Consider the following 26,561-nt stretch of genomic DNA (forward strand, 5'->3'; position numbering starts at 1 on the left):
TGTACCACACAACACACCGCACAGCAATCCGCTGTACCACACAACAATCCACTGTACCACACAACACACCGCACAGCAATCCACTGTACCACACAACAAACCGCACAGCAATCCGCTGTACCACACAAAAATCCACTGTACCACACAACACACCGCACAGCAATCCACTGTACCACACAATAATCCACTGTACCACACAACACACCACACAGCAATCCACTGTACCACACAACAATCCACTGTACCACACAACACACTGCACAGCAATCCACTGTACCACACAACACACCGCACAGCAATCCACTGTACCACACAACACACCGCACAGCAATCCGCTGTGCCACACAACACACCGCACAGTAATCCGCTGTACCACACAACAATCCACTGTACCACACAACACACCGCACAGTAATCCGCTGTACCACACAAGACACCGCACAGTAATCCGCTGTACCACACAACACACCGCACAGTAATCCGCTGTACCACACAACACACCGCACAGTAATCCGCTGTACCACACAACGCACCGCACAGCAATCCGCAACACAACAAAAACCAGACACAAAAGCAAGCAGGCAGACAGCTGGGTGGGCACGAGGGTGGGGTAAAGCGTGAGACTACAGCGGCGGCTACTGGGGGTGCCAGGGGGTATCATTACACCAATGCGTCGCAGTGTGATGGGCATACGTCACACTGCGGCCTCCCCTCATCCTCTGCCACCTGCGCCAACCACACACATCATAAGCCTCCCCTCAACCTCTGCCACCTGTGCCAACCACACATCATAGGCCTCCCCTCAGCTCCTGCCACCTGCGCCAACCACACATCATAGGCCTCCCCTCATCCTCTGCCACCTGCGCCAACCACACATCATAGGCCTCCCCTCATCCTCTGCCACCTGCGCCAACCATACACATCATAGGCCTCCCCTCAGCCTCTGCCACCTGCGCCAACCGCACATCATAGGCCTCCCCTCAGCTCCTGCCACCTGCGCCAACCACACATCATAGGCCTCCCCTCATCCTCTGCCACCTGCGCCAACCACACACATCATAGGCCTCCCCTCAGCCTCTGCCACCTGCGCCAACCACACATCATAGGCCTCCCCTCAGCCTCTGCCACCTGCGCCAACCACACACATCATAAGCCTCCCCTCAGTCCGCCACCTGCGCCAACCACACACATCATAGGACTTCCCTCAGCCTCTGCCACCTGCGCCAACCATACATCATATGTCTCCCCTCAGCCTCTGCCACCTGCGCCAACCACACATGTCTCCCCTCAGCCTCTGCCACCTGCGCCAACCACACACATCATAGGTCTCCCCTCAGCCTCTGCCACCTGCGCCAACCACACACATCAAAGGGGCAGACTAGATGGGCCAAGTGGTTCTTATCTGCCGTCAAATTCTATGTTTCTATGTCTCCCCTCAGCCTCTGCCACCTGCGCCAACCACACACATCATAGGTCTCCCTTCAGCCTCTGCCACCTGCGCCAACCACACACATCATAGGTCTCCCCTCAGCCTCTGCCACCTGAGCCAACCACACACATTATAGGTCTCCCCTCAGCCTCTGCCACCTGCGCCAACCACACACATCATAGGTCTCCCCTCAGCCTCTGCCACCTGCGCCAACCGCACATCATAGGCCTCCCCTCAGCCTCTGCCACCTGCGCCAACCGCACATCATAGGTCTCCCCTCAGCCTCTGCCACCTGCGCCAACCACACACATCATAGGTCTCCCCTCATCCTCTGCCACCTGCGCCAACCACACACATCATATGCCTCCCCTCAGCCTCTGCCACCTGCGCCAACCACACACATCATAGGTCTCCCCTCATCCTCTGCCACCTGCGCCAACCACACACATCATAGGCCTCCCCTCAGCATCTGCCACCTGCGCCAACCGCACATCACAGGTCTCCCCTCAGCCTCTGCCACCTGTGCCAACCACACACATCATAGGCCTCCCCTCAGCCTCTGCCACCTGCGCCAACCACACACATCATAGGCCTTCCCTCAGCCTCTGCCACCTGCCTGCGCCAACCACACATCATAGGTCTCCCCTCAGCCTGTGCCACCTGCCTCGCCAACCACACACATCATAGGCCTCCCCTCAGCCTCTGCCACCTGCGCCAACCACACACATCATAGGCCTCCCCTCAGCCTCTGCCACCTGCGCCAACCACACACATCATAGGTCTCCCCTCAGCCTCTGTCACCTGCGCCAACCACACACATCATAGGTCTCCCCTCAGCCTCTGCCACCTGCCTGCGCCAACCACACACATCATAGGCCTCCCCTCAGCCTCTGCCACCTGCCTGCGCCAACCACACACATCACAGGCCTCCCCTCAGCCTGTGCCACCTGCGCCAACCACATACATCATAGGTCTCCCCTCAGCCTCTGCCACCTGCGCCAACCATATACATCATAGGTCTCCCCTCAGCCTCTGCCACCTGCGCCAACCACACACATCATAGGCCTCCCCTCAGCCTCTGTCACCTGCGCCAACCACACACATCATAGGCCTCCCCTCAGCCTCTGCCACCTGCGCCAACCACACACATCATAGGCCTCCCCTCAGCCACCTGCCTGCGCCAACCACACACATCATAGGCCTCCCCTCAGCCTCTACCACATGTCATGGGTATCACAAGGTGTAAGAGCCAAGACAGTGCCAGGGGCCGAGCTGCCAGTAATAACTGTACAGGATGCAGCTGACTAGCACATGGCACACTCATTGTAACACAGCCACCTGCGTGTAACCAGGACCAGCCGCCACAGACACGTACAACCGCGCTTATAAGAACGTGTGACAGTATCAGAGTACCAGTCTGCTATCTCTATATAACATATATATTATATATATTACACTACTACACCCAATAAGACAGGTCATCACGCTGGTGGAAGACGTATAGTAATAAGAAACTAGATATCCCAGGCAGAGTACTACAAGTCCCAGAGTGCACTGCTGGACTCACGGTCTGAGATGAGCAGAAGCAGCATCTCTCTCCTGGGTAAGACACCATGAATGATTTTCCATACCATCCACGTGGACTAGGACTGGGAACAGTGACCTGGCCCGCAGCTGCAGGGGGACACGGAGCGCTAATTGAGGTTCCCAGTCATTTTACGGAGTAAATGACACAATAATGACCTCATGACGGCCTTTTCTGTGTCAACTTTTTCAGTGTCGACTTTTTACCAATGTCAACCTGTGCCTGGCCTACCAGTGGTATATAGATTTAGCTGCAGCTATACGTCTCCTCACACCTATACATACTGTATGATTTATAAGCACAGTTCCCTGATTGTCCTTCCAGTCTCTATGCCATGTTGGTTTGGGATCTGCCACACATTCAGCACCGGGGACTGGCGGCCGTATACTCACGTTACACACAGCTACACCGGTTTATTATTACTGGTCATTACTAGTGCCCAGCACATTACTACCCATCTGTGCCCTCCAGCAGTGACCCTAGGGCCTGTGACCCCTGTCATGTCTGTAACGTCGCCTCTAGACCACAGTATAAGGCTATGCACTAGCAGTAAGATGGTAACCACAAGAGCTAGCACTCATGCCTGATATAACGTCAGGGTAATAACTGTGGCTGGGAACGCTACATTCCCACCCGGTGCATCACTAATGGCTGTTAGCGCTGTCTGCATACAACACAGGATAACGGGAGGAGACTGGATAATGTCAGCACCACACGGACAATGCGGACATCACTCACTCAGTGACCTCATCCCGGGAAAGAGAGAGTGGTACCCGGGTGGCGGGGTTACAGGCACAGTCTGATATGACCTGAGGAAGGAGAATGCTTTATCCAGAAAACACGTCCTGTAATGATGAAGATCTGTCTGTAAGTTGGCCGTCAGACCATATAAATCGATTGACTTTTTAAAGGGTTGAATACTTTTGCAAACCACTGTACATACTTAGGGGACAATTCCATTGTCTTACCTCACAGCTACCACTAGGGGGTGCAAAAAAAGAGCTATTCAATGGTTTAAACGCCCAGCAGCCACGGGACTGACACTTTATCTCGCAGCCTCCTGAGTTTGGCCGCCAAACGCAAGACTTTAGGCAGGTTGAGGCTTTTTTTTTCGGCTAAACCCTGTCTGTTTGGGCGCGACATGCGCAATGTGTATAACATCAATTGAATTGAGACAATTGCTTGGTCGTCTAAACAGTCCCATTTATATGGGATTTTAAGACACCCAAAACAAATGAATGTCCCCCTTAGTGCTCTATAATAGAAATATCTACAGCATTCTACCAGCAATACCACTAATTACACCAGAGTCTTACCTTTATACTATGAACCTTCCCACAAGTTACCTTACAAGTTCTCACAACTATTAATGAGGACATATAGCCAAATCCCACCAACATCTGTCCTGGTGACACACACCTCCCGAAAGCTTCTTCCTGAGACCTCTTCTTCCACCTATCATAATGGTCACTCCCTATGGACCATCTGTTCTGGTGACACACACCTCCCGAAAGCTTCTTCCTGAGACCTCTTCTTCCACCCATCATAATGGTCACTCCCTATGGACCATCTGTTCTGGTGACACACACCTCCCGAAACAGCCTCTTCCAGAGACCTCTTCTTCCACCCATCATAATGGTCATTCCCTATGGACCATCTGTTCTGGTGACACACACCTCCTGAAACAGCCTCTTCCAGGGACCTCTTCTCCACCCAACATAATGGTCACTCCCTACGGACCATCTCTTCTGGTGACACACACCTCCCGAAACAGCCTCTTCCAGGGACCTCTTCTCTAACCTATCATAATGGTCACTCCCTATGGACCATCTGTTCTGGTGACACACACCTCCCGAAACAGCTTCTTCCAGAGACCTCTTCTCCCACCCAACATAATGGTCACTCCCTATGGACCATCTGTTCTGGTGACACACACCTCCTGAAACAGCTTCTTCCAGGGACCTCTTCTCCAACCTATCATAATGGTCACTCCCTATGGACCATCTGTTCTGGTGACACACACCTCCTGAAACAGCCTCTTCCAGGGACCTCTTCTCCCACCTATCATAATGGTCAATCCCTATGGACCATCTGTTCTGGTGACACACACCTCCCGAAACAGCCTCTTCCAGGGACCTCTTCTTCCACCTATCATAATGGTCATTCCCTATGGACCATCTGTTCTGGTGACACACACCTTCCGAAACAGCTTCTTCCAGAGACCTCTTCTCCCACCCAACATAATGGTCACTCCCTATGGACCATCTGTTCTGGTGACACACACCTCCTGAACAGCTTCTTCCAGAGACCTCTTCTCCCACCCAACATAATGGTCACTCCCTATGGACCATCTGTTCTGGTGACACACACCTCCTGAAACAGCTTCTTCCAGGGACCTCTTCTCCCACCCATCAGAATGGTCACTCCCTATGGACCATCTGTTCTGGTGACACACACCTCCTGAAACAGCTTCTTCCAGAGACCTCTTCTCCCACCCATCATAATGGTCACTCCCTATGGACCATCTGTTCTGGTGACACACACCTCCTGAAACAGCCTCTTCCAGGGACCTCTTCTCCCACCTATCATAATTGTCACTCCCTATGGACCAACAAACTCTTCCAGGGACCTCTTCTTCCACCCATCATAATGGTCACTCCCTATGGACCATCTGTTCTGGTGACACACACCTCCTGAAACAGCCTCTTCCAGGGACCTCTTCTCCACCCAACATAATGGTCACTCCCTAAGACTGTCACACAGTAACAAAATGACTAAGTGTAATGAGTGTCACACAGTAACAATATGAGTATAAGTGTAATGAGTGTCACACAGTAACAATATGAGTATAAGTGTAATGAGTGTCACACAGTAACAATATGAGTATAAGTGTAATGAGTGTCACACAGTAACAATATGAGTATAAGTGTAATGACTGTCACACAGTAACAATATGAGTATAAATGTAATGAGTGTCACACAGTAACAATATGAGTATAAGTGTAATGACTGTCACACAGTAACAATATGAGTATAAGTGTAATGACTGTCACACAGTAACAATACAAGTACAGGTTGAGTATCCCATATCCAAATATTCCGAAATATAGGACTTTTTTGAGTGAGATAGTGAAACTTTTGTTTTTTGATGGCTCAATGTACACAAACTTTGTTTAATACTCAAAGTTATTAAAAATATTGTATTATATGACCTTCAGGCTGTGTGTATAAGGTGTATGTGAAACATAAATGAATTGTGTGAATGTAGACACAATTTGTTTAATGCACAAAGTTATAAAAAATATTGGCTAAAATTACCTTCAGGCTGCGTGTATAAGGTGTATATGAAACATAAATGCATTCTGTGCTTAGATTTAGGTAATATCACCATGATATCTCATTATGGTATGCAATTATTCCAAAATACGGAAAAATCCCATATCCAAAATACCTCCGGTCCCAAGCGTTTTGGATAAGGGATACTCAACCTGTATAAGTGTAATGAGTGTCACACAGTAACAATATGAGTATAAGTGTAATGAGTGTCACACAGTAACAATATGAGTATAAGTGTAATGAGTGTCATACAGTAACAATATGAGTATAAGTGTAATGAGTGTCACACAGTAACAATATGAGTATAAGTGTAATGAGTGTCACACAGTAACAATATGAGTATAAGTGTAATGAGTGTCACACAGTAACAATATGAGTATAAGTGTAATGAGTGTCACACAGTAACAATATGAGTATAAGTGTAATGAGTGTCACACAGTAACAATATGAGTATAAGTGTAATGAGTGTCACACAGTAACAATAGGAGTATAAGTGTAATGAGTGTCACACAGTAACAATAGGAGTATAAGTGTAATGACTGTCACACAGTAACAATATGAGTATCAGTGTAATGACTGTCACACAGTAACAATATGAGTATAAGTGTAATGACTGTCACACAGTAACAATATGAGTATAAGTGTAATGACTGTCACACAGTAACAATATGAGCATAAGTGTAATGAGTGTCACACAGTAACAATATGAGTATAAGTGTAATGAGTGTCACACAGTAACAATAGGAGTATAAGTGTAATGACTGTCACACAGTAACAATATGAGTATCAGTGTAATGACTGTCACACAGTAACAATATGAGTATAAGTGTAATGACTGTCACACAGTAACAATATGAGTATAAGTGTAATGAGTGTCACACAGTAACAATATGAGTATAAGTGTAATGAGTGTCACACAGTAACAATATGAGTATAAGTGTAATGAGTGTCACACAGTAACAATATGAGTATAAGTGTAATGACTGTCACACAGTAACAATATGAGTATAAGTGTAATGAGTGTCACACAGTAACAATATGAGTATAAGTGTAATGAGTGTCACACAGTAACAATATGAGTATAAGTGTAATGAGTGTCACACAGTAACAATATGAGTATAAGTGTAATGAGTGTCACACAGTAACAATATGAGTATAAGTGTAATGAGTGTCACACAGTAACAATATGAGTATAAGTGTAATGACTGCCACACAGTAACAATATGAGTATAAGTGTAATGACTGTCACACAGTAACAATATGAGTATAAGTGTAATGACTGTCACACAGTAACAATATGAGTATAAGTGTAATGAGTGTCACACAGTAACAATATGAGTATATGTGTAATGAGTGTCACACAGTAACAATATGAGTACAAGTGTAATGACTGTCACACAGTAACAATATGAGTATAAGTGTAATGACTGTCACACAGTAACAATATGAGTATCAGTGTAATGACCAGTAACAATATGAGTATAAGTGTATTGACTGTCACGCAGTAACAATATGAGTATAAGTGTAATGACTGTCACACAGTAACAATAAGAGTATCAGTGTAATGACTGTCACACAGTAACAATGAGTATAAGTGTAATGAGTGTCACACAGTAACAATATGAGTATAAGTGTAATGAGTGTCACACAGTAACAATATGAGTATCAGTGTAATGAGTGTCACACAGTAACAATATGAGTATCAGTGTAATGACTGTCACACAGTAACAATATGAGTATAAGTGTAATGACTGTCACAGTAACAATATGAGTATAAGTGTAATGACTGTCACACAGTAACAATATGAGTATAATTGTAATGAGTGTCACACAGTAACAATATGAGTATAAGTGTAATGACTGTCACACAATTACAATATGAGTATCAGTGTAATGACCAGTAACAATATGAGTATAAGTGTATTGACTGTCACGCAGTAACAATATGAGTATAAGTGTAATGACTGTCACACAGTAACAATATGAGTATCAGTGTAATGACTGTCACACAGTAACAATGAGTATAAGTGTAATGAGTGTCACACAGTAACAATATGAGTATCAGTGTAATGACTGTCACACAGTAACAATATGAGTATCAGTGTAATGACTGTCACACAGTTACACCCTTGGCCGCTGTGATCTATCTACGCCAATTACAACAAAGTAACGGAAATATATTGTCCCTTAAACACAGCATAACTATGACCTATGGATTTCCCTCTCTTCAGATCACCTACTTGTGGCTCTTATTACCCGCATCACTGCCTTCTTGTGTTCTGTGCTTTCCAGTCCTGTCTCTAAATCATCATGGAGAGCTGAGCAGTGCTGTTGTCCTGGGATACGAGACAGAGCTGTACCCAGGGCAGAAAAGACAGCGGGCCCACATCGTTTCTCAGGACAGAAAAAAATACACAACCCTGCCTGATGATATAAACACATAGCTGCAGCACACAGAAGGAACCCAGGGAACACATTCTGCGCAGTACCTTAATCATTGTGTGTGTGTATATATATATATATATATATATATATACATATACATATATATATACACACACGCGCGCACCAGCAGCTCTCAGTGTGACTGGGGTGCCCCGCACGCTCTGTGGACCCCACCCTGGCACCCCCTAATGAGTGTCACACAGTAACAATATGAGTATCAGTGTAATGAGTGTCACACAGTAACAATATGAGTATCAGTGTAATGAGTGTCACACAGTAACAATATGAGTATCAGTGTAATGAGTGTCACACAGTAACAATATGAGTATAAGTGTAATGAGTGTCACACAGTAACAATATGAGTATAAGTGTAATGAGTGTCACACAGTAACAATGAGTATAAGTGTAATGACTGTCACACAGTAACAATATGAGTATAAGTGTAATGAGTGTCACACAGTAACAATATGAGTATCAGTGTAATGAGTGTCACACAGTAACAATATGAGTATCAGTGTAATGACTGTCACACAGTAACAATATGAGTATAAGTGTAATGACTGTCACACAGTAACAATATGAGTATAAGTGTAATGACTGTCACACAGTAACAATATGAGTATAAGTGTAATGACTGTCACACAGTAACAATATGAGTATAAGTGTAATGACTGTCACACAGTAACACTATGAGTATCAGTGTAATGAGTGTCACACAGTAACAATATGAGTATCAGTGTAATGAGTGTCACACAGTAACAATATGAGTATCAGTGTAATGAGTGTCACACAGTAACAATATGAGTATAAGTGTAATGAGTGTCACACAGTAACAATATGAGTATAAGTGTAATGAGTGTCACACAGTAACAATATGAGTATAAGTGTAATGACTGTCACAAGTGTAATGACTGTCACACAGTAACAATATGAGTATCAGTGTAATGAGTGTCACACAGTAACAATATGAGTATCAGTGTAATGAGTGTCACACAGTAACAATATGAGTATAAGTGTAATGAGTGTCACACAGTAACAATGAGTATAAGTGTAATGACTGTCACACAGTAACAATATGAGTATAAGTGTAATGAGTGTCACACAGTAACAATATGAGTATCAGTGTAATGACTGTCACACAGTAACAATATGAGTATCAGTGTAATGACTGTCACACAGTAACAATATGAGTATAAGTGTAATGACTGTCACACAGTAACAATATGAGTATAAGTGTAATGACTGTCACACAGTAACAATATGAGTATAAGTGTAATGACTGTCACACAGTAACAATATGAGTATAAGTGTAATGACTGTCACACAGTAACACTATGAGTATCAGTGTAATGACTGTCACACAGTAACAATATGAGTATCAGTGTAATGAGTGTCACACAGTAACAATATGAGTATAAGTGTAATGACTGTCACACAGTAACAATGAGTATCAGTGTAATGACTGTCACACAGTAACAATGAGTATAAGTGTAATGAGTGTCACACAGTAACAATATGAGTATAAGTGTAATGAGTGTCACACAGTAACAATATGAGTATCAGTGTAATGACTGTCACACAGTTACACCCTTGGCCGCTGTGATCTATCTACGCCAATTACAACAAAGTAACGGAAATATATTGTCCCTTAAACACAGCATAACCATAACCTATAACCTATGGATTTCCCTCTCTTCAGATCACCTACTTGTGGCTCTTATTACCCGCATCACTGCCTTCTTGTGTTCTGTGCTTTCCAGTCCTGTCTCTGAATCATCATGGAGAGCTGAGCAGTGCTGATGTCCTGGGATACGAGACAGAGCTGTACCCAGTGCAGAAAAGACAGCGGGCCCACATCGTTTCTCAGGACAGAAAAAGTACACAACCCTGCCTGATGATATAAACACATGGCTGCAGCACACAGAAAGAACCCAGGGAACACATTCTGCGCAGTACCTTAATCATTGTGTGTGTGTGTGTGTGTGTGTGTGTGTGTATATATATATATATATATATATATATATACGCACGCACCAGCAGCTCTCAGTGTGACTGGGGTGCCCCGCACGCTCTGTGGACCCCACCCTGGCACCCCCTAATGATGAGTTACCTCTTCCAGCTCGTCCTTGGCATCCAGGCTGGTGGAGATCAGTAGTTTCCCTTTAGATTTCTGCTCCATTTTGGAGTTTGTGAGTGGTCTCTCCGGAAGGGGAGTGGGGGGGAGCAGGGTGACACCAGCCCCTTCCTCTATTTGCCCACACAGCGTCAGTTATATATGGGGGGGATTGGGGTGTAAGTGGGGGTTACCCCTGGGTGGGGGTAACAGGGTGTTGCTACAAGATTGGGGGCCACTGACAGGTGTATAGTTGTACTATACAGTATTGAGGGGGGGGGGGCACTTGGCTGGAAGGGGACCTCTTTTTTGGGGTGAACCCAAACCTGTCTTTTGGGGGGCTGCTATAAATAATGAGGGTGACCAGTATTTTGGGGCCCCAGGTTCTTGGGGCCCTATTATAGAGAATGGGGGCCCCAGGCTGTGATTTGGGGGTTACTATAGGGAATGGGGGCCTAGGCTGTGATGTGGGGGTAACTGCAGAGAATAGGGGGCCCCAGGCTGTGATTTGGGGGTAACTATAGGAAAGGGGGGGCAACAGGATGTGCCCTGGGCTGGCAGGGGGAGATTGTGGTACAGTGGAGCTGTAGAGGGTGGAGACTGGGGGGCTGTGAGCCGGTAATGGGGGTACACTGCTGGCCTCGGTCTAAGGCCGGTACCGGGAGATCTCACCCCCGATTCTAACACACAGAGGAAGCCATCCCGAGCCCAACAACCGCCCGGAAGCTCCCGCCCTCGTTCCAGCTATCGGCCAATCACAACGCGTAGAGGCCCCTGACTGACAGTCCGTCATCCCGCCCCCTACAGGGACCGCTTACCCCTTGGACCGTTTCCACCAATGACAGCGTGTTTCGGGCGGCGTAAGGCCGAAGCGTTAATCCCACCACGTGATCAGGGTGGAAAGCGGCTCCGCCATGTTTAGTGTGGGCAGCTGCCAGTTTAGTCCTGTGTTAGGCCGGGTGATGATATGAGAATGGTGTGTGGTATTAGGGGAGACCCGGGGACATGACAGAGAAGCTGTAGCTCAGAGGGAAGAGGCTGGGCCAGGGGGAACAGTGAGGGGAGGGGAGCATGTATATCCTCTATCATCATGCATGTCCTCTGCTGACTCCTAGTCTGTGCCCATCCCTCAGTGTCATCACCACACAGACCTGGTGCTCTCCTCAGCACCATGATCCCTGGAACCCCACTGACTGCCCCAGCAGTGCCCTCAGTTACCAATCACCCATCCATAGCACAGATACCTATTCCTACTGAGGTTACTAATGTCCCCTCATCCGCCTGCTGGGTGTCACACTCATTACTGTCCCCTCATCCGCCTGCCGGGTGTCACACTCATTACTGTCCCCTCATCCGCCTGCCGGGTGTCACACTCATTACTGTCCCCTCATCCGCCTGCCGGGTGTCGCACTCATTACTGTCCCCTCATCCGCCTGCCGTGTGTCACACTCATCACTGTCCCCTCATCCGCCTGCCGGGTGTCACACTCATTACTGTCCCCTAACCCGCCTGCCGTGTGTCACACTCATTACTGTCCCCTCATCCGCATGCCGTGTGTCACACTCATTACTGTCCCCTCATCCGCATGTTGTGTGTCACACTCATTACTGTCCCCTCATCCACATGTTGTGTGTCACACTCTTTACTGTCCCCTCATCTGCCTTCCGGGTGTCACACTCATTACTGTCCCCTCATCCGCATGCCGTGTGTCACACTCATTACTGTCCCCTCATCCGCCTGCCGTGTGTCACGCTCATTACTGTCCCCTCATCCGCCTGCCGGGTGTCACACTCATTACTGTCCCCTCACCCGCCTGCCGTGTGTCACACTCATTACTGTCCCCTCATCCGCATGTTGTGTGTCACACTCTTTACTGTCCCCTCATCTGCCTGCCGGGTGTCACACTCATTACTGTCCCCTCATCCGCCTGCCGGGTGTCACACTCATTACTGTCCCCTCATCCGCCTGCGGTGTGTCACACTCATCACTGTCCCCTCATCCGCCTGCCGGGTGTCACACTCATTACTGTCCACTCTTCCACCTGCCGGGTGTCACACTCATCACTGTCCCCTCCTCCGCCTGCCGTGTGTCACACTCATCACTGTCTCCTCATCCGCCTGCCGTGTGTCACACTCATCACTGTCCCCTCATCCGCCTGCCGTGTGTCACACTCATTACTGTCCCCTCATCCGCCTGCCGGGGGTCACACTTATTACTGTCCCCTCATCCGCCTGCCGGGGGTCACACTCATCACTGTCCCCTCATCCGCCTGCCGTGTGTCACACTCATCACTGTCCCCTCATCCGCCTGCCGTGTGTCACACTCATCACTGTCCCCTCATCCGCCTGCCGGGTGTCACACTCATCTCTGTCCCCTCATCTGCATGCTGTGTGTCACACTCATCACTGTCCCCTCATCCGCCTGCCGGGTGTCACACTCATCTCTGTCCCCTCATCTGCATGCTGTGTGTCACACTCATCACTGTCCTCTCATCTGTCTGCGGGGTGTCACACTCATCACTGTCCCCTCATCCGCCTGCCGGGGGTCACACTCATTACTGTCCCCTCATCTGCCTGCCGGGTGTCACACTCATTACTGTCCCCTCATCCGCCTGCCGTGTGTCACACTCATCACTGTCCCCTCATCCGCCAGCCGTGTGTCACACTCATTACTGTCCCCTCATCCGCCTGCTGGGTGTCACACTCATTACTGTCTCCTCATCTGCCTGCTGTGTGTCACACTCATTACTGTCCCCTCATCCGCCTGCCGGGTGTCACACTCATTACTGTCCCCTCATCTGCCTGTGTGTCACACTCATTACTGTCCCCTCATCCACATGTTGTGTGTCACACTCTTTACTGTCCCCTCATCTGCCTTCCGGGTGTCACACTCATTACTGTCCCCTCATCCGCATGCCGTGTGTCACACTCATTACTGTCCCCTCATCCGCCTGCCGTGTGTCACGCTCATTACTGTCCCCTCATCCGCCTGCCGGGTGTCACACTTATTACTGTCCCCTCACCCGCCTGCCGTGTGTCACACTCATTACTGTCCCCTCATCCGCATGTTGTGTGTCACACTCTTTACTGTCCCCTCATCTGCCTGCCGGGTGTCACACTCATTACTGTCCCCTCATCCGCCTGCCGGGTGTCACACTCATTACTGTCCCCTCATCCGCCTGCTGTGTGTCACACTCATCACTGTCCTCTCATCCGCCTGCCGGGTGTCACACTTATTACTGTCCACTCTTCCGCCTGCCGGGTGTCACACTCATTACTGTCCCCTCCTCCGCCTGCCGTGTGTCACACTCATCACTGTCTCCTCATCCGCCTGCCGTGTGTCACACTCATCACTGTCCCCTCATCCGCCTGCCGGGTGTCACACTCATTACTGTCCCCTCCTCCGCCTGCCGTGTGTCACACTCATCACTGTCTCCTCATCCGCCTGCCGCGTGTCACACTCATCACTGTCCCCTCATCCGCCTGCCGTGTGTCACACTTATTACTGTCCCCTCATCCGCCTGCCGGGTGTCACACTCATCACTGTCCCCTCATCCGCCTGCCGTGTGTCACACTCATCACTGTCCCCTCATCCGCCTGCCGTGTGTCACACTCATCACTGTCCCCTCATCCGCCTGCCGGGTGTCACACTCATCTCTGTCCCCTCATCTGCATGCTGTGTGTCACACTCATCTCTGTCCCCTCATCTGCATGCTGTGTGTCACACTCATTACTGTCCCCTCATCCGTCTGCGGGGTGTCACACTCATTACTGTACCCTCATCCGCCTGCCGGGGGTCACACTCATTACTGTCCCCTCATCTGCCTGCCGGGTGTCACACTCATCACTGTCCCCTCATCCGCCTGCCGTGTGTCACACTCATCACTGTCCCCTCATCCGCCTGCCGGGTGTCACACTCATTACTGTCCCCTCATCCGCATGCCGTGTGTCACACTCATTACTGTCCCCTCATCCGCCTGCCGGGTGTCACACTCATTACTGTCTCCTCATCTGCCTGCTGTGTGTCACACTCATTACTGTCCCCTCATCCGCCTGCCGTGTGTCACACTCATTACTGTCCCCTCATCCGCCTGCCGGGTGTCACACTCATTACTGTCCCCTCATCTGCCTGTGTGTCACACTCATTACTGTCCCCTCATCCGCATGCTGTGTGTCACACTCATTACTGTCCCCTCATCCGCCTGCCGTGTGTTACACTCATTACTGTCCCCTCATCCGCATGCTGTGTGTCACACTCATTACTGTCCCCTCATCCGCCTGCCGTGTGTTACACTCATTACTGTCCCCTCATCCGCATGCTGTGTGTCACACTCATTACTGTCCCCTCATCCGCCTGGCGTGTGTCACACTCATTACTGTCCCCTCATCCGCATGCTGTGTGTCACACTCATTACTGTACCCTCATCCGCCTGCCGTGTGTCACACTCATTACTGTCCCCTCATCCGCCTGCTGGGTGTCACATTCATTACTGTCTCCTCATCTGCCTGCTGTGTGTCACACTCATTACTGTCCCCTCATCCGCCTGCCGGGTGTCACACTCATTACTGTCCCCTCATCTGCCTGTGTGTCACACTCATTACTGTCCCCTCATCCACATGTTGTGTGTCACACTCTTTACTGTCCCCTCATCTGCCTTCCGGGTGTCACACTCATTACTGTCCCCTCATCCGCATGCCGTGTGTCACACTCATTACTGTCCCCTCATCCGCCTGCCGTGTGTCACGCTCATTACTGTCCCCTCATCCGCCTGCCGGGTGTCACACTTATTACTGTCCCCTCACCCGCCTGCCGTGTGTCAAACTCATTACTGTCCCCTCATCCGCATGTTGTGTGTCACACTCTTTACTGTCCCCTCATCTGCCTGCCGGGTGTCACACTCATTACTGTCCCCTCATCCGCCTGCCGGGTGTCACACTCATTACTGTCTCCTCATCTGCCTGCTGTGTGTCACACTCATTACTGTCCCCTCATCCGCCTGCCGTGTGTCACACTCATCCGCCTGCCGTGTGTCACACTCATTACTGTCCCCTCATCCGCCTGCCGGGTGTCACACTCATTACTGTCCCCTCATCTGCCTGTGTGTCACACTCATTACTGTCCCCTCATCCGCATGCTGTGTGTCACACTCATTACTGTCCCCTCATCCGCCTGCCGTGTGTTACACTCATTACTGTCCCCTCATCCGCATGCTGTGTGTCACACTCATTACTGTCCCCTCATCCGCCTGCCGTGTGTTACACTCATTACTGTCCCCTCATCCGCATGCTGTGTGCCACACTCATTACTGTCCCCTCATCCGCCTGCCGTGTGTCACACTCATTACTGTCCCCTCATCCGCATGCTGTGTGTCACACTCATTACTGTACCCTCATCCGCCTGCCGTGTGTCACACTCATTACTGTCCCCTCATCCGCCTGCTGGGTGTCACATTCATTACTGTCTCCTCATCTGCCTGCTGTGTGTCACACTCATTACTGTCCCCTCATCCGCCTGCCGGGTGTCACACTCATTACTGTCCCCTCATCTGCCTGTGTGTCACACTCATTACTGTCCCCTCATCCACATGTTGTGTGTCACACTCTTTACTGTCCCCTCATCTGCCTTCCGGGTGTCACACTCATTACTGTCCCCTCATCCGCATGCCGTGTGTCACACTCATTACTGTCCCCTCATCCGCCTGCCGTGTGTCACGCTCATTACTGTCCCCTCACCCGCCTGCCGTGTGTCACACTCATTACTGTCCCCTCATCCGCATGTTGTGTGTCACACTCTTTACTGTCCCCTCATCTGCCTGCCGGGTGTCACACTCATTACTGTCCCCTCATCCGCCTGCCGGGTGTCACACTCATTACTGTCCCCTCATCCGCCTGCTGTGTGTCACACTCATCACTGTCCCCTCATCCGCCTGCCGGGTGTCACACTTATTACTGTCCACTCTTCCGCCTGCCGGGTGTCACACTCATTACTGTCCCCTCCTCCGCCTGCCGTGTGTCACACTCATCACTGTCTCCTCATCCGCCTGCCGTGTGTCACACTCATCACTGTCCCCTCATCCGCCTGCCGGGTGTCACACTCATTACTGTCCCCTCCTCCGCCTGCCGTGTGTCACACTCATCACTGTCTCCTCATCCGCCTGCCGTGTGTCACACTCATCACTGTCCCCTCATCCGCCTGCCGTGTGTCACACTTATTACTGTCCCCTCATCCGCCTGCCGGGTGTCACACTCATCACTGTCCCCTCATCCGCCTGCCGTGTGTCACACTCATCACTGTCCCCTCATCCGCCTGCCGTGTGTCACACTCATCACTGTCCCCTCATCCGCCTGCCGGGTGTCACACTTATTACTGTCCACTCTTCCGCCTGCCGGGTGTCACACTCATTACTGTCCCCTCCTCCGCCTGCCGTGTGTCACACTCATCACTGTCTCCTCATCCGCCTGCCGTGTGTCACACTCATCACTGTCCCCTCATCCGCCTGCCGGGTGTCACACTCATTACTGTCCCCTCCTCCGCCTGCCGTGTGTCACACTCATCACTGTCTCCTTATCCGCCTGCCGTGTGTCACACTCATCACTGTCCCCTCATCCGCCTGCCGTGTGTCACACTTATTACTGTCCCCTCATCCGCCTGCCGGGTGTCACACTCATCACTGTCCCCTCATCTGCCTGCCGTGTGTCACACTCATCACTGTCCCCTCATCCGCCTGCCGTGTGACACACTCATCACTGTCCCCTCATCCGCCTGCCGGGTGTCACACTCATCTCTGTCCCCTCATCTGCATGCTGTGTGTCACACTCATCTCTGTCCCCTCATCTGCATGCTGTGTGTCACACTCATTACTGTCCCCTCATCCGTCTGCGGGGTGTCACACTCATTACTGTACCCTCATCCGCCTGCCGGGGGTCACACTCATTACTGTCCCCTCATCTGCCTGCCGGGTGTCACACTCATCACTGTCCCCTCATCCGCCTGCCGTGTGTCACACTCATCACTGTCCCCTCATCCGCCTGCCGGGTGTCACACTCATTACTGTCCCCTCATCCGCATGCCGTGTGTCACACTCATTACTGTCCCCTCATCTGCCTGCCGGGTGTCACACTCATTACTGTCTCCTCATCTGCCTGCTGTGTGTCACACTCATTACTGTCCCCTCATCCGCCTGCCGTGTGTCACACTCATTACTGTCCCCTCATCCGCCTGCCGGGTGTCACACTCATTACTGTCCCCTCATCTGCCTGTGTGTCACACTCATTACTGTCCCCTCATCCGCATGCTGTGTGTCACACTCATTACTGTCCCCTCATCCGCCTGCCATGTGTTACACTCATTACTGTCCCCTCATCCGCATGCTGTGTGTCACACTCATTACTGTCCCCTCATCCGCCTGCCGTGTGTTACACTCATTACTGTCCTCTCATCCGCATGCTGTGTGTCACACTCATTACTGTCCCCTCATCCGCCTGCCGTGTGTCACACTCATTACTGTCCCCTCATCCGGATGCTGTGTGTCACACTCATTACTGTACCCTCATCCGCCTGCCGTGTGTCACACTCATTACTGTCCCCTCATCCGCATGCTGTGTGTCACACTCATTACTGTCCCCTCATCCGCCTGCCGTGTGTTACACTCATTACTGTCCCCTCATCCGCATGCTGTGTGTCACACTCATTACTGTCCCCTCATCCGCCTGCTGTGTGTCACACTCATTACTGTCCCCTCATCTGCATGCTGTGTCACACTCATTACTGTCCCCTCATCCGCCTGCCGTGTGTCACACTCATTACTGTCCCCTCATCCGCCTGCCGGGTGTCACACTCATTACTGTCCCCTCATCTGCCTGTGTGTCACACTCATTACTGTCCCCTCATCCGCATGCTGTGTGTCACACTCATTACTGTCCCCTCATCCGCCTGCCGTGTGTTACACTCATTACTGTCCCCTCATCCGCATGCTGTGTGTCACACTCATTACTGTCCCCTCATCCGCCTGCTGTGTGTCACACTCATTACTGTCCCCTCATCTGCATGCTGTGTGTCACACTCATTACTGTCCCCTCATCCGCCTGCCGTGTGTCACACTCATTACTGTCCCCTCATCCGCATGCTGTGTGTCACACTCATTACTGTACCCTCATTTGCGTGCTGGGCTTGCTCAGTCTATCGCACAGTAGTGCACAAGGGGAGGGAAAGATCAAGGAGACGTTGTTGTGACCGATGGTGAAGAGATCGGACCCCTAGTGCACTTCAGCATTGCTCAGACATGCCCAGCCCGTCACATGGTAGTGCACACAGGGAGGGGACACAGGCGGGGTGGGTGCGGCAGGGTTGCACAGTGTACGGCACGGTAGCGCACACGGGGAGGGAACGCTTACACTGGCATTGCTCACATAGGCGGGGTGGGTGCGGCAGGGTTGCACAGTGTACGGCACAGTAGTGCACACGGGGAGGGAACGCTTACACTGGCATTGCTCACATAGGCTGGGTGGGTGCGGCAGGGTTGCACAGTGTACGGCACGGTAGTGCACACGGGGAGGGAACTCTTACACTGGCATTGTTCACATAGGCGGGGTGGGTGCGGCAGGGTTGCACAGTGTACGGCACGGTAGCGCACTAGGGGAGGGAACGCTTACATTGGCATTGCTCACATAGGCGGGGTGGGTGCGGCAGGGTTGCACGGTGTATGGCACAGTAGTGCACACGGGGCGGGAACGCTTACACTGGCATTGCTCACATAGGCGGGGTGGGTGCGGCAGGGTTGCACAGTGTATGGCACGGTAGTGCACACGGGGAGGGAACTCTTACACTGGCATTGCTCACATAGGCGGGGTGGGTGCGGCACGGTTGCACAGTGTACGGCACGGTAGTGCTCTAGGGGAGGGAACGCTTATACTGGCATTGCTCACATAGGCAGGGTGGGTGCGGCAGGGTTGCACGGTGTACGGCACGGTAGTGCACACGGGGAGGGAACTCTTACACTGGCATTGCTCACATAGGCGGGGTGGGTGCGGCAGGGTTGCACAGTGTACGGCACGGTAGTGCACAGGGGGAGGGGACGCTTACACTGGTATTACTCACATAGGCGGGGTGGGTGCGGCAGGGTTGCACAGTGTAATGCACGGTAGTGCACAGGGGAGATCTGCCTGCACTGTATGGGGGTCACTGACTGGTAATAGGCGTCCAGTGTATGTAACTTCCAGGGACTGACTCCAGTGTGACACCTGATAGAACACGGCGCGCCCTCGGATTCATGGCAGTAATTCAGATCATACTTACCGACTTTATGGCTGCTCTCTCCGGGAGAAAGCAGCCAGGTTGGCTCAGCAGGGGGCGGGGCAGGGTAGTGACGAGCAGAGGGGGGCGGGGCAGAGGTGGAACGGGGGCGGAGGTGGGGTGGGGCTGTGGCTGATGTATCGCGTCATTTAAGCCGCACACCCCGCTGTGTAATGGCGATATTACCGGCATTATACTGCAGGGGGCGTGGTTATGATGACGCAATTCAACAAGAATCGCGTCATCGACTGCCCGGACCGCCCACTTTACTCACTAAGTGGGCGGCCGGGCAGGGGGACCACAGAAATCGGGAGACCTGCCTGCTCTTCTGGGGGGGGGCGGGATGGTCACCTGATTTTCAGGAGCCTCCCGGCCATTCCGGGGGAGAGTAGGCAAGTATGACTACACCTGCAGTGCACACGGGGGGTCATTCAGACCCGATCGCACGCTGCCTTTTTTAGCAGCCGTGCGATCGGGTCTGAACAGCGCATGCGTGTGGTCCGCAATGCGCAGGCGCGTCGGCCGCCAGCGACGGGGATCACCGGGCAGCGAAGAATCTAACGAAGAAAGCAATCGCACCGGCGATCGTAAGAAGATTGACAGGCAGAAGGCGTTCGTGGGCGGCAACTCTCTGTTTTCTGGGAGTGTCCGGAAAAACGCAGGCGTGCCCAGCCGTTCCGGAGGAGGATTCCTGACGTCCTGGATCGTCGCAGCGGCTGAGTAAGCCCTGGGCTGAGCAGAGACTTGCGCAGCTCACTGCGCAGACCATCGCACCCCTGCACAGCGATTACCTCCTCCCCTATAGGTGGCGATTACCTGGTCGCAGCAGTGCAATAAACCGCCAGCGTGCGACCAGGTCTGAATGACCCCCAATGTCAATTATTTAGTGTGCGAGTCCTGTGTTTGGACACATTCATATTGAGTTCATTGTGCGTATGGGTAAGCGGTATGCCACATGACGGGTATTCCTCTGAGGCCGCACCGGGCAGAGATCCATTGCCCAATCCCAACGCCTCTGGTAGCTGTCTCCTGCCCGCATTAGGGAAGACTGTGAGCACAACCGGGGCTCATCTAATATTTAGTGTCGCCGCAGCTATATAAAGGCGCCATAAATGTTTAACTTGGCAAAGAGACAATTGCGCAAGAGATATATAATTCAGCTGGTTACCATGGTGATTATCTCACAGGGAAGCGGGGACTGTCAGCGTTATCTGAGGATGAGACATGCACCTCTGTGGGCCGGGCCCCACCCAAGTCACCGATCGTACACGTCTATATCTGCAGTAACGATCACCTGGCTGATAACGCGGCGTTACACCGCGGGCTTCAGGGGCGATATTATACAGCGCTCCCCACAGGAAGGGTCCAGTCCTCAGACTATGGCCTCTGACAGTCCAACCATCAGGCCACACTGACAAGCAAGCAGCTGTATGTAATATGCGCAGGAACAGGAGGCTGAACACGAGGGTCACACCGATGTCCGCCGTCCTGCCACTATATTACTACCCCTTCCATACATAACCATCCGCCATCCTGCCACTATATTACCACGACTTCCATACATGACCATCCGCCGTCCTGACACTATATTACTACCCCTTCCATACATGACCATCCGCCGTCCTGACACTATATTACTACCCCTTCCATACATGACCATCCGCCGTCCTGATACTATATTACTACCCCTTCCATACATGACCATCCACTGTCCTGATACTATATTACCACCCCTTCCATACATGACCATCCGCCGTCCTGACACTATATTACTACCCCTTCCATACATGACCATCCACTGTCCTGATACTATATTACTACCCCTGTCATACATTATCATCCGCCGTCCTGACACTATATTACCACCCTGTGACGACACGTGATGACACAGCTGGCGCGTCGTGTCGCTCAGTGGTAAAAGACACGTGGTTACTTTCCTAGCCCTGGTCCTACACATGGACTTCATCAATTGCCAATATGTTATTAGTTATATGTTAGGCAATATTGTATTATATTGTATGATGTTATTGTTACAAGGGTACAGTTATGTTTTCAATGTATATATATGAATGTAATGGTTATTGTGTTATAGTTTGTAAAATAATGTTTTCCCAATATGACTGATCAGATAACCTGTGTGTTTGCTGTTGTGTAGATACAGCCAGTCTCAGATGTCAGGCCATACACCCCCCTCATTCTTCCCCACACAATCAGATTAAGTAAGGTTACTTTAGTTAACATCTATTGTGGCCTAGGGGACATGCCTGGACAAGTGAAACTGTTCTGGGGGTGTCGCCTTATTGTAGAAAAGACAAAGGTTTGATAATAGCAAACAGGGGACGTGAGAGAGATCTGGGACAGGAGAGGAGAGAGTGTGGCAGGAGACTGACTAAGAAGTAATGTTCTGTCAGGAGTTCCAGGAGGGAATTGTCGTGTAGAATTGGATCACAGAAGTGTGCTGAGCTGTTTATAACCCATTCTGTTCAATAAACCACTGTTGGTTTTTCATCTACCACCATGACTGAGTGATTTGGAACCCGGTATCCTCACATTTGGCGGCAGCGGTGGGATCACTCAAGACACCAGCAGAAAGGTATAAACCACAGCAGGCAATGGATTCCGCCCCGCTATGCTACCGTTACAGCAAGAAGGATCAACTACAGGACCTCTGTCGAGCAAGACGGATTGAGTTTAATACAGTGGATACCAAGGAATCCCTAATTGGAAAACTGGCTCAATGGGACGTTGAGCACCCTTGTGATAAGGACGAAGAGGAGGATATGGTCGAGGCCTCAGCGGAGGAGACCAGTAATGGAACCAGGGCAGTGGAGCTTGTGGTTGAAAGTTTGTCAGCATATCGGCAGGCTGAGAAGCCGGATCTTTTATTTATAGTTTCCAAAATGCAGTACATTTGGGAGTACTGGAATGAAGCTCAGTGGGAAATCAGCAGGTGGAGAGTATCCAGCATACAGGACAAGTTGTGTCATCTGGGGAATGCGTTCATGCACTGCAGAAGTGAAGCAGCCACATGGAATCTGCTGGGGGAGCCAGAGTTTGAGGATTTCAGGGAGGAAGTGATCGCCACAGTGGCCCAAATGACACAAAGTATACAATATACAGAGACGGAAGAGCAAGTGCAGAGTAAATTGCCTTCCCGGACAGAGCCAGAAGAAGTGGCATTGGATCGGGGGCCCCTGGATACCCCAGCATGGCGAGGCCAGTGTTACAGGGTGGATGCTGAAAGGCACCACCTGCAACAGCTTCTCCCATACCCAGTGGTCTATACGGAAGGAAGCACACGAAGTGAAGACAGCAGTGAGCACAATCCAGGCACCCCAGGAGGAACTGCACTACAACTTCCCTTTTGCTGAGATGGAGGATGAGGACTTGGTGAGAGAGTGTCAAGAACTGTCTGCCCAGTATGTTACACTGGAAAAGGATGACCTTGACCAGGTGGATGCAAGGAAGCGCTGTCTGCAACCCGTTCTCTTCTCCCTGGGGGAATGTCACAGTGAAACACTCAGTGACCGGCCTGAGCTGTGCTACAACTGGCCATTTGCAGGCTTGGAGGATATAGAAACCACCCCAGAGTGCCAGCGAGACATTGAGGAAGAAGTTGCCACTATCACCCGACCACCACTTCAGCAACAGAGCCTCCAAGGGAATCCTTCAGGTGAGCACCAACCAGTCCTGGCTATTGAGCCATTTACAGTGTTGTGTTTGGGGGAGGCTACTGAAAATGAGAAGGAAGTGGGGTCTGTCATCCAAACACCCCAGGAGAAGATGCACTATGCCTTCACATTGGCAGAGGTGGAAGAGGAGATCTCTGCGAGGGCAGCAGTAGGTGGCAATGTCCCAACTATAAGCATGGCTAGTGCAGACAGTGTCTCACTTCAGGCTGATCAGCATATTCGGCTGAGGGAGGCCTATTGTGAAGCTATGTTCATGGCTGCCCCAGTTATTTTATCAGAAAAGGATGTTCAGGAAGGGCCCAGTGTATCCCCCAGCTATTGTATCTCTCCCAGAAGATTCTGGAGGTCTGTTCCCATTCAGTGAACTTGATGGTAAGGAGCTGCAGTCTGAATGCCAGAATCTTCCCTATGACTCAGAGAAAATCCAGGTATCAGACATGGTGAAAATAGCATCAGCTCAGGAACTGGAAGGGAACATGTTGCTCTACTCTAGGGCACCTGAATGTGTTTTGGACTGGCATTGTGTGCAAGGTGAAATGACTGACTCTAACCAAGACAATGGTGTTCAGCCAGGACATGTAACAGTGAATGCAGTGAATGGAGAAGGTAATGCCACTGTCCCTGTGAACCTACATCCATTTTCCAGTACAACCATGGTCGAGTTGGTGGGTACACACAAGGAAGCTGAGCAGATTGTACTCCAGGCCAAAGCATTCAAGACTCAGAGTAGGATCCCACAAGTTACCCAGCCATCCAGGCTGGAGGAAGCATTTACCCAGGATAGCACAGAAGAAACTTCTGGCATGGAGGAATCCCCATTGTGCCCTGACAATTACGATACCCATGATTCATGTTTGGGGGAGGGAAGCCACTGTCCTGATGCACCAGAGGTGATGGAAGTGGGGTTCCCAGGGAATACATTGTTGGGGAGGGAGAGTGAGGGCCCCAGAGATCAGATTTTGTTTATGGAGGAAAACTGTAACTATGTGAAATTTGAGGTTACCCAGTTGGGTGTAGGGGAATTATTAAGTCCCCAGGTGCAGTTATTGGACTTATTGAATTACACTGTTGCACATGCTGTTACCCCAACCCAGCGGCTGTCTACAAAGGGGACTTTGATTAATGTATTTAGATGGGACACCGGGGGGAAATACAAGAACTATGGACTGCTGATCACGTTTCCACTGGACCCTGGTAAGACTGTATTGAGTTATGCACTGTGGGCCACACACCCACCAGACCGGGGAAAGAAATTCCCACACAAGCCTCATGACAATTACCACAGACTTTGGACCTGGGACGCAGGTGGTCTCCGTACAAACTGTACAATGCTATTCACAAAAACCACCAGACCCACAAGAGAAACCTGCCAGTCATTATTATGACGGGGCACAGACTGTCTGATGTAGGAGAGCATCACTGCGCTCAGCAAGCTTCAGCTACTTAGGACACAGGGCGAGAAAGTAGGGGAAGGTAATGTGACGACACGTGATGACACAGCTGGCGCGTCGTGTCGCTCAGTGGTAAAAGACACGTGGTTACTTTCCTAGCCCTGGTCCTACACATGGACTTCATCAATTGCCAATATGTTATTAGTTATATGTTAGGCAATATTGTATTATATTGTATGATGTTATTGTTACAAGGGTACAGTTATGTTTTCAATGTATATATATGAATGTAATGGTTATTGTGTTATAGTTTGTAAAATAATGTTTTCCCAATATGACTGATCAGATAACCTGTGTGTTTGCTGTTGTGTAGATACAGCCAGTCTCAGATGTCAGGCCATACACCCCCCTCATTCTTCCCCACACAATCAGATTAAGTAAGGTTACTTTAGTTAACATCTATTGTGGCCTAGGGGACATGCCTGGACAAGTGAAACTGTTCTGGGGGTGTCGCCTTATTGTAGAAAAGACAAAGGTTTGATAATAGCAAACAGGGGACGTGAGAGAGATCTGGGACAGGAGAGGAGAGAGTGTGGCAGGAGACTGACTAAGAAGTAATGTTCTGTCAGGAGTTCCAGGAGGGAATTGTCGTGTAGAATTGGATCACAGAAGTGTGCTGAGCTGTTTATAACCCATTCTGTTCAATAAACCACTGTTGGTTTTTCATCTACCACCATGACTGAGTGATTTGGAACCCGGTATCCTCACACACCCCTTCCATACATAACCATCCACCGTCCTGCCACTATATTACCACCCCTTCCATACATAACCATCCGCCGTCCTGACACTATATTACTACCCCTTCCATACATAACCATCCGCCGTCCTGACACTATATTACCACCCCTTCCATACATGACCATCCGCCGTCCTGACTCTATATTACCACCCCTTCCATACATGACCATCCGCCGTCCTGACACTATATTACCACCCCTTCCATACATAACCATCCGCCGTCCTGACACTATATTACCACCCCTTCCATACATGACCATCCGCCTTCCTGCCACTATATTACCACCCCTTCCATACATGACCATCCGCCGTCCTGACACTATATTACCACCCCTTCCATACATGACCATCCGCCGTCCTGCCACTATATTACCACCCCTTTCATACATGACCATCCGCCGTCCTGCCACTATATTACCACCCCTTCCATACACGACCATCCGCCGTCCTGACACTATATTACTACCCCTTCCATACA

At 50.5% G+C, this 26,561-nt stretch overlaps 1 protein-coding gene across 4 annotated transcripts in view; it reads right to left on the reverse strand.

Moving 5' to 3' along the window:
- Positions 1–11,723, reverse strand: part of INTS3 (integrator complex subunit 3) — a 106,468-nt gene extending 94,745 nt beyond the window's left edge. For 2 of the 4 annotated variants that reach the window (XM_063946701.1, XM_063946699.1), the window contains exon 1: positions 10,906–11,722. In XM_063946701.1, coding sequence (XP_063802771.1) covers positions 10,906–10,974 — 69 coding nt within the window. In that variant the 5' untranslated portion in view covers positions 10,975–11,722. Of the gene's footprint in view, positions 1–8,590; positions 8,673–10,905 lie in introns of those variants that run through there. The other 2 variants (XM_063946700.1, XM_063946703.1) reach the window with 2 other exon arrangements.
- Between the last annotated feature and the right edge of the window lie 14,838 nt (positions 11,724–26,561).

This window comes from Pseudophryne corroboree, chromosome 12, assembly GCF_028390025.1.
Source record: "Pseudophryne corroboree isolate aPseCor3 chromosome 12, aPseCor3.hap2, whole genome shotgun sequence".
NCBI classification, from domain to species: domain Eukaryota; kingdom Metazoa; phylum Chordata; class Amphibia; order Anura; family Myobatrachidae; genus Pseudophryne; species Pseudophryne corroboree.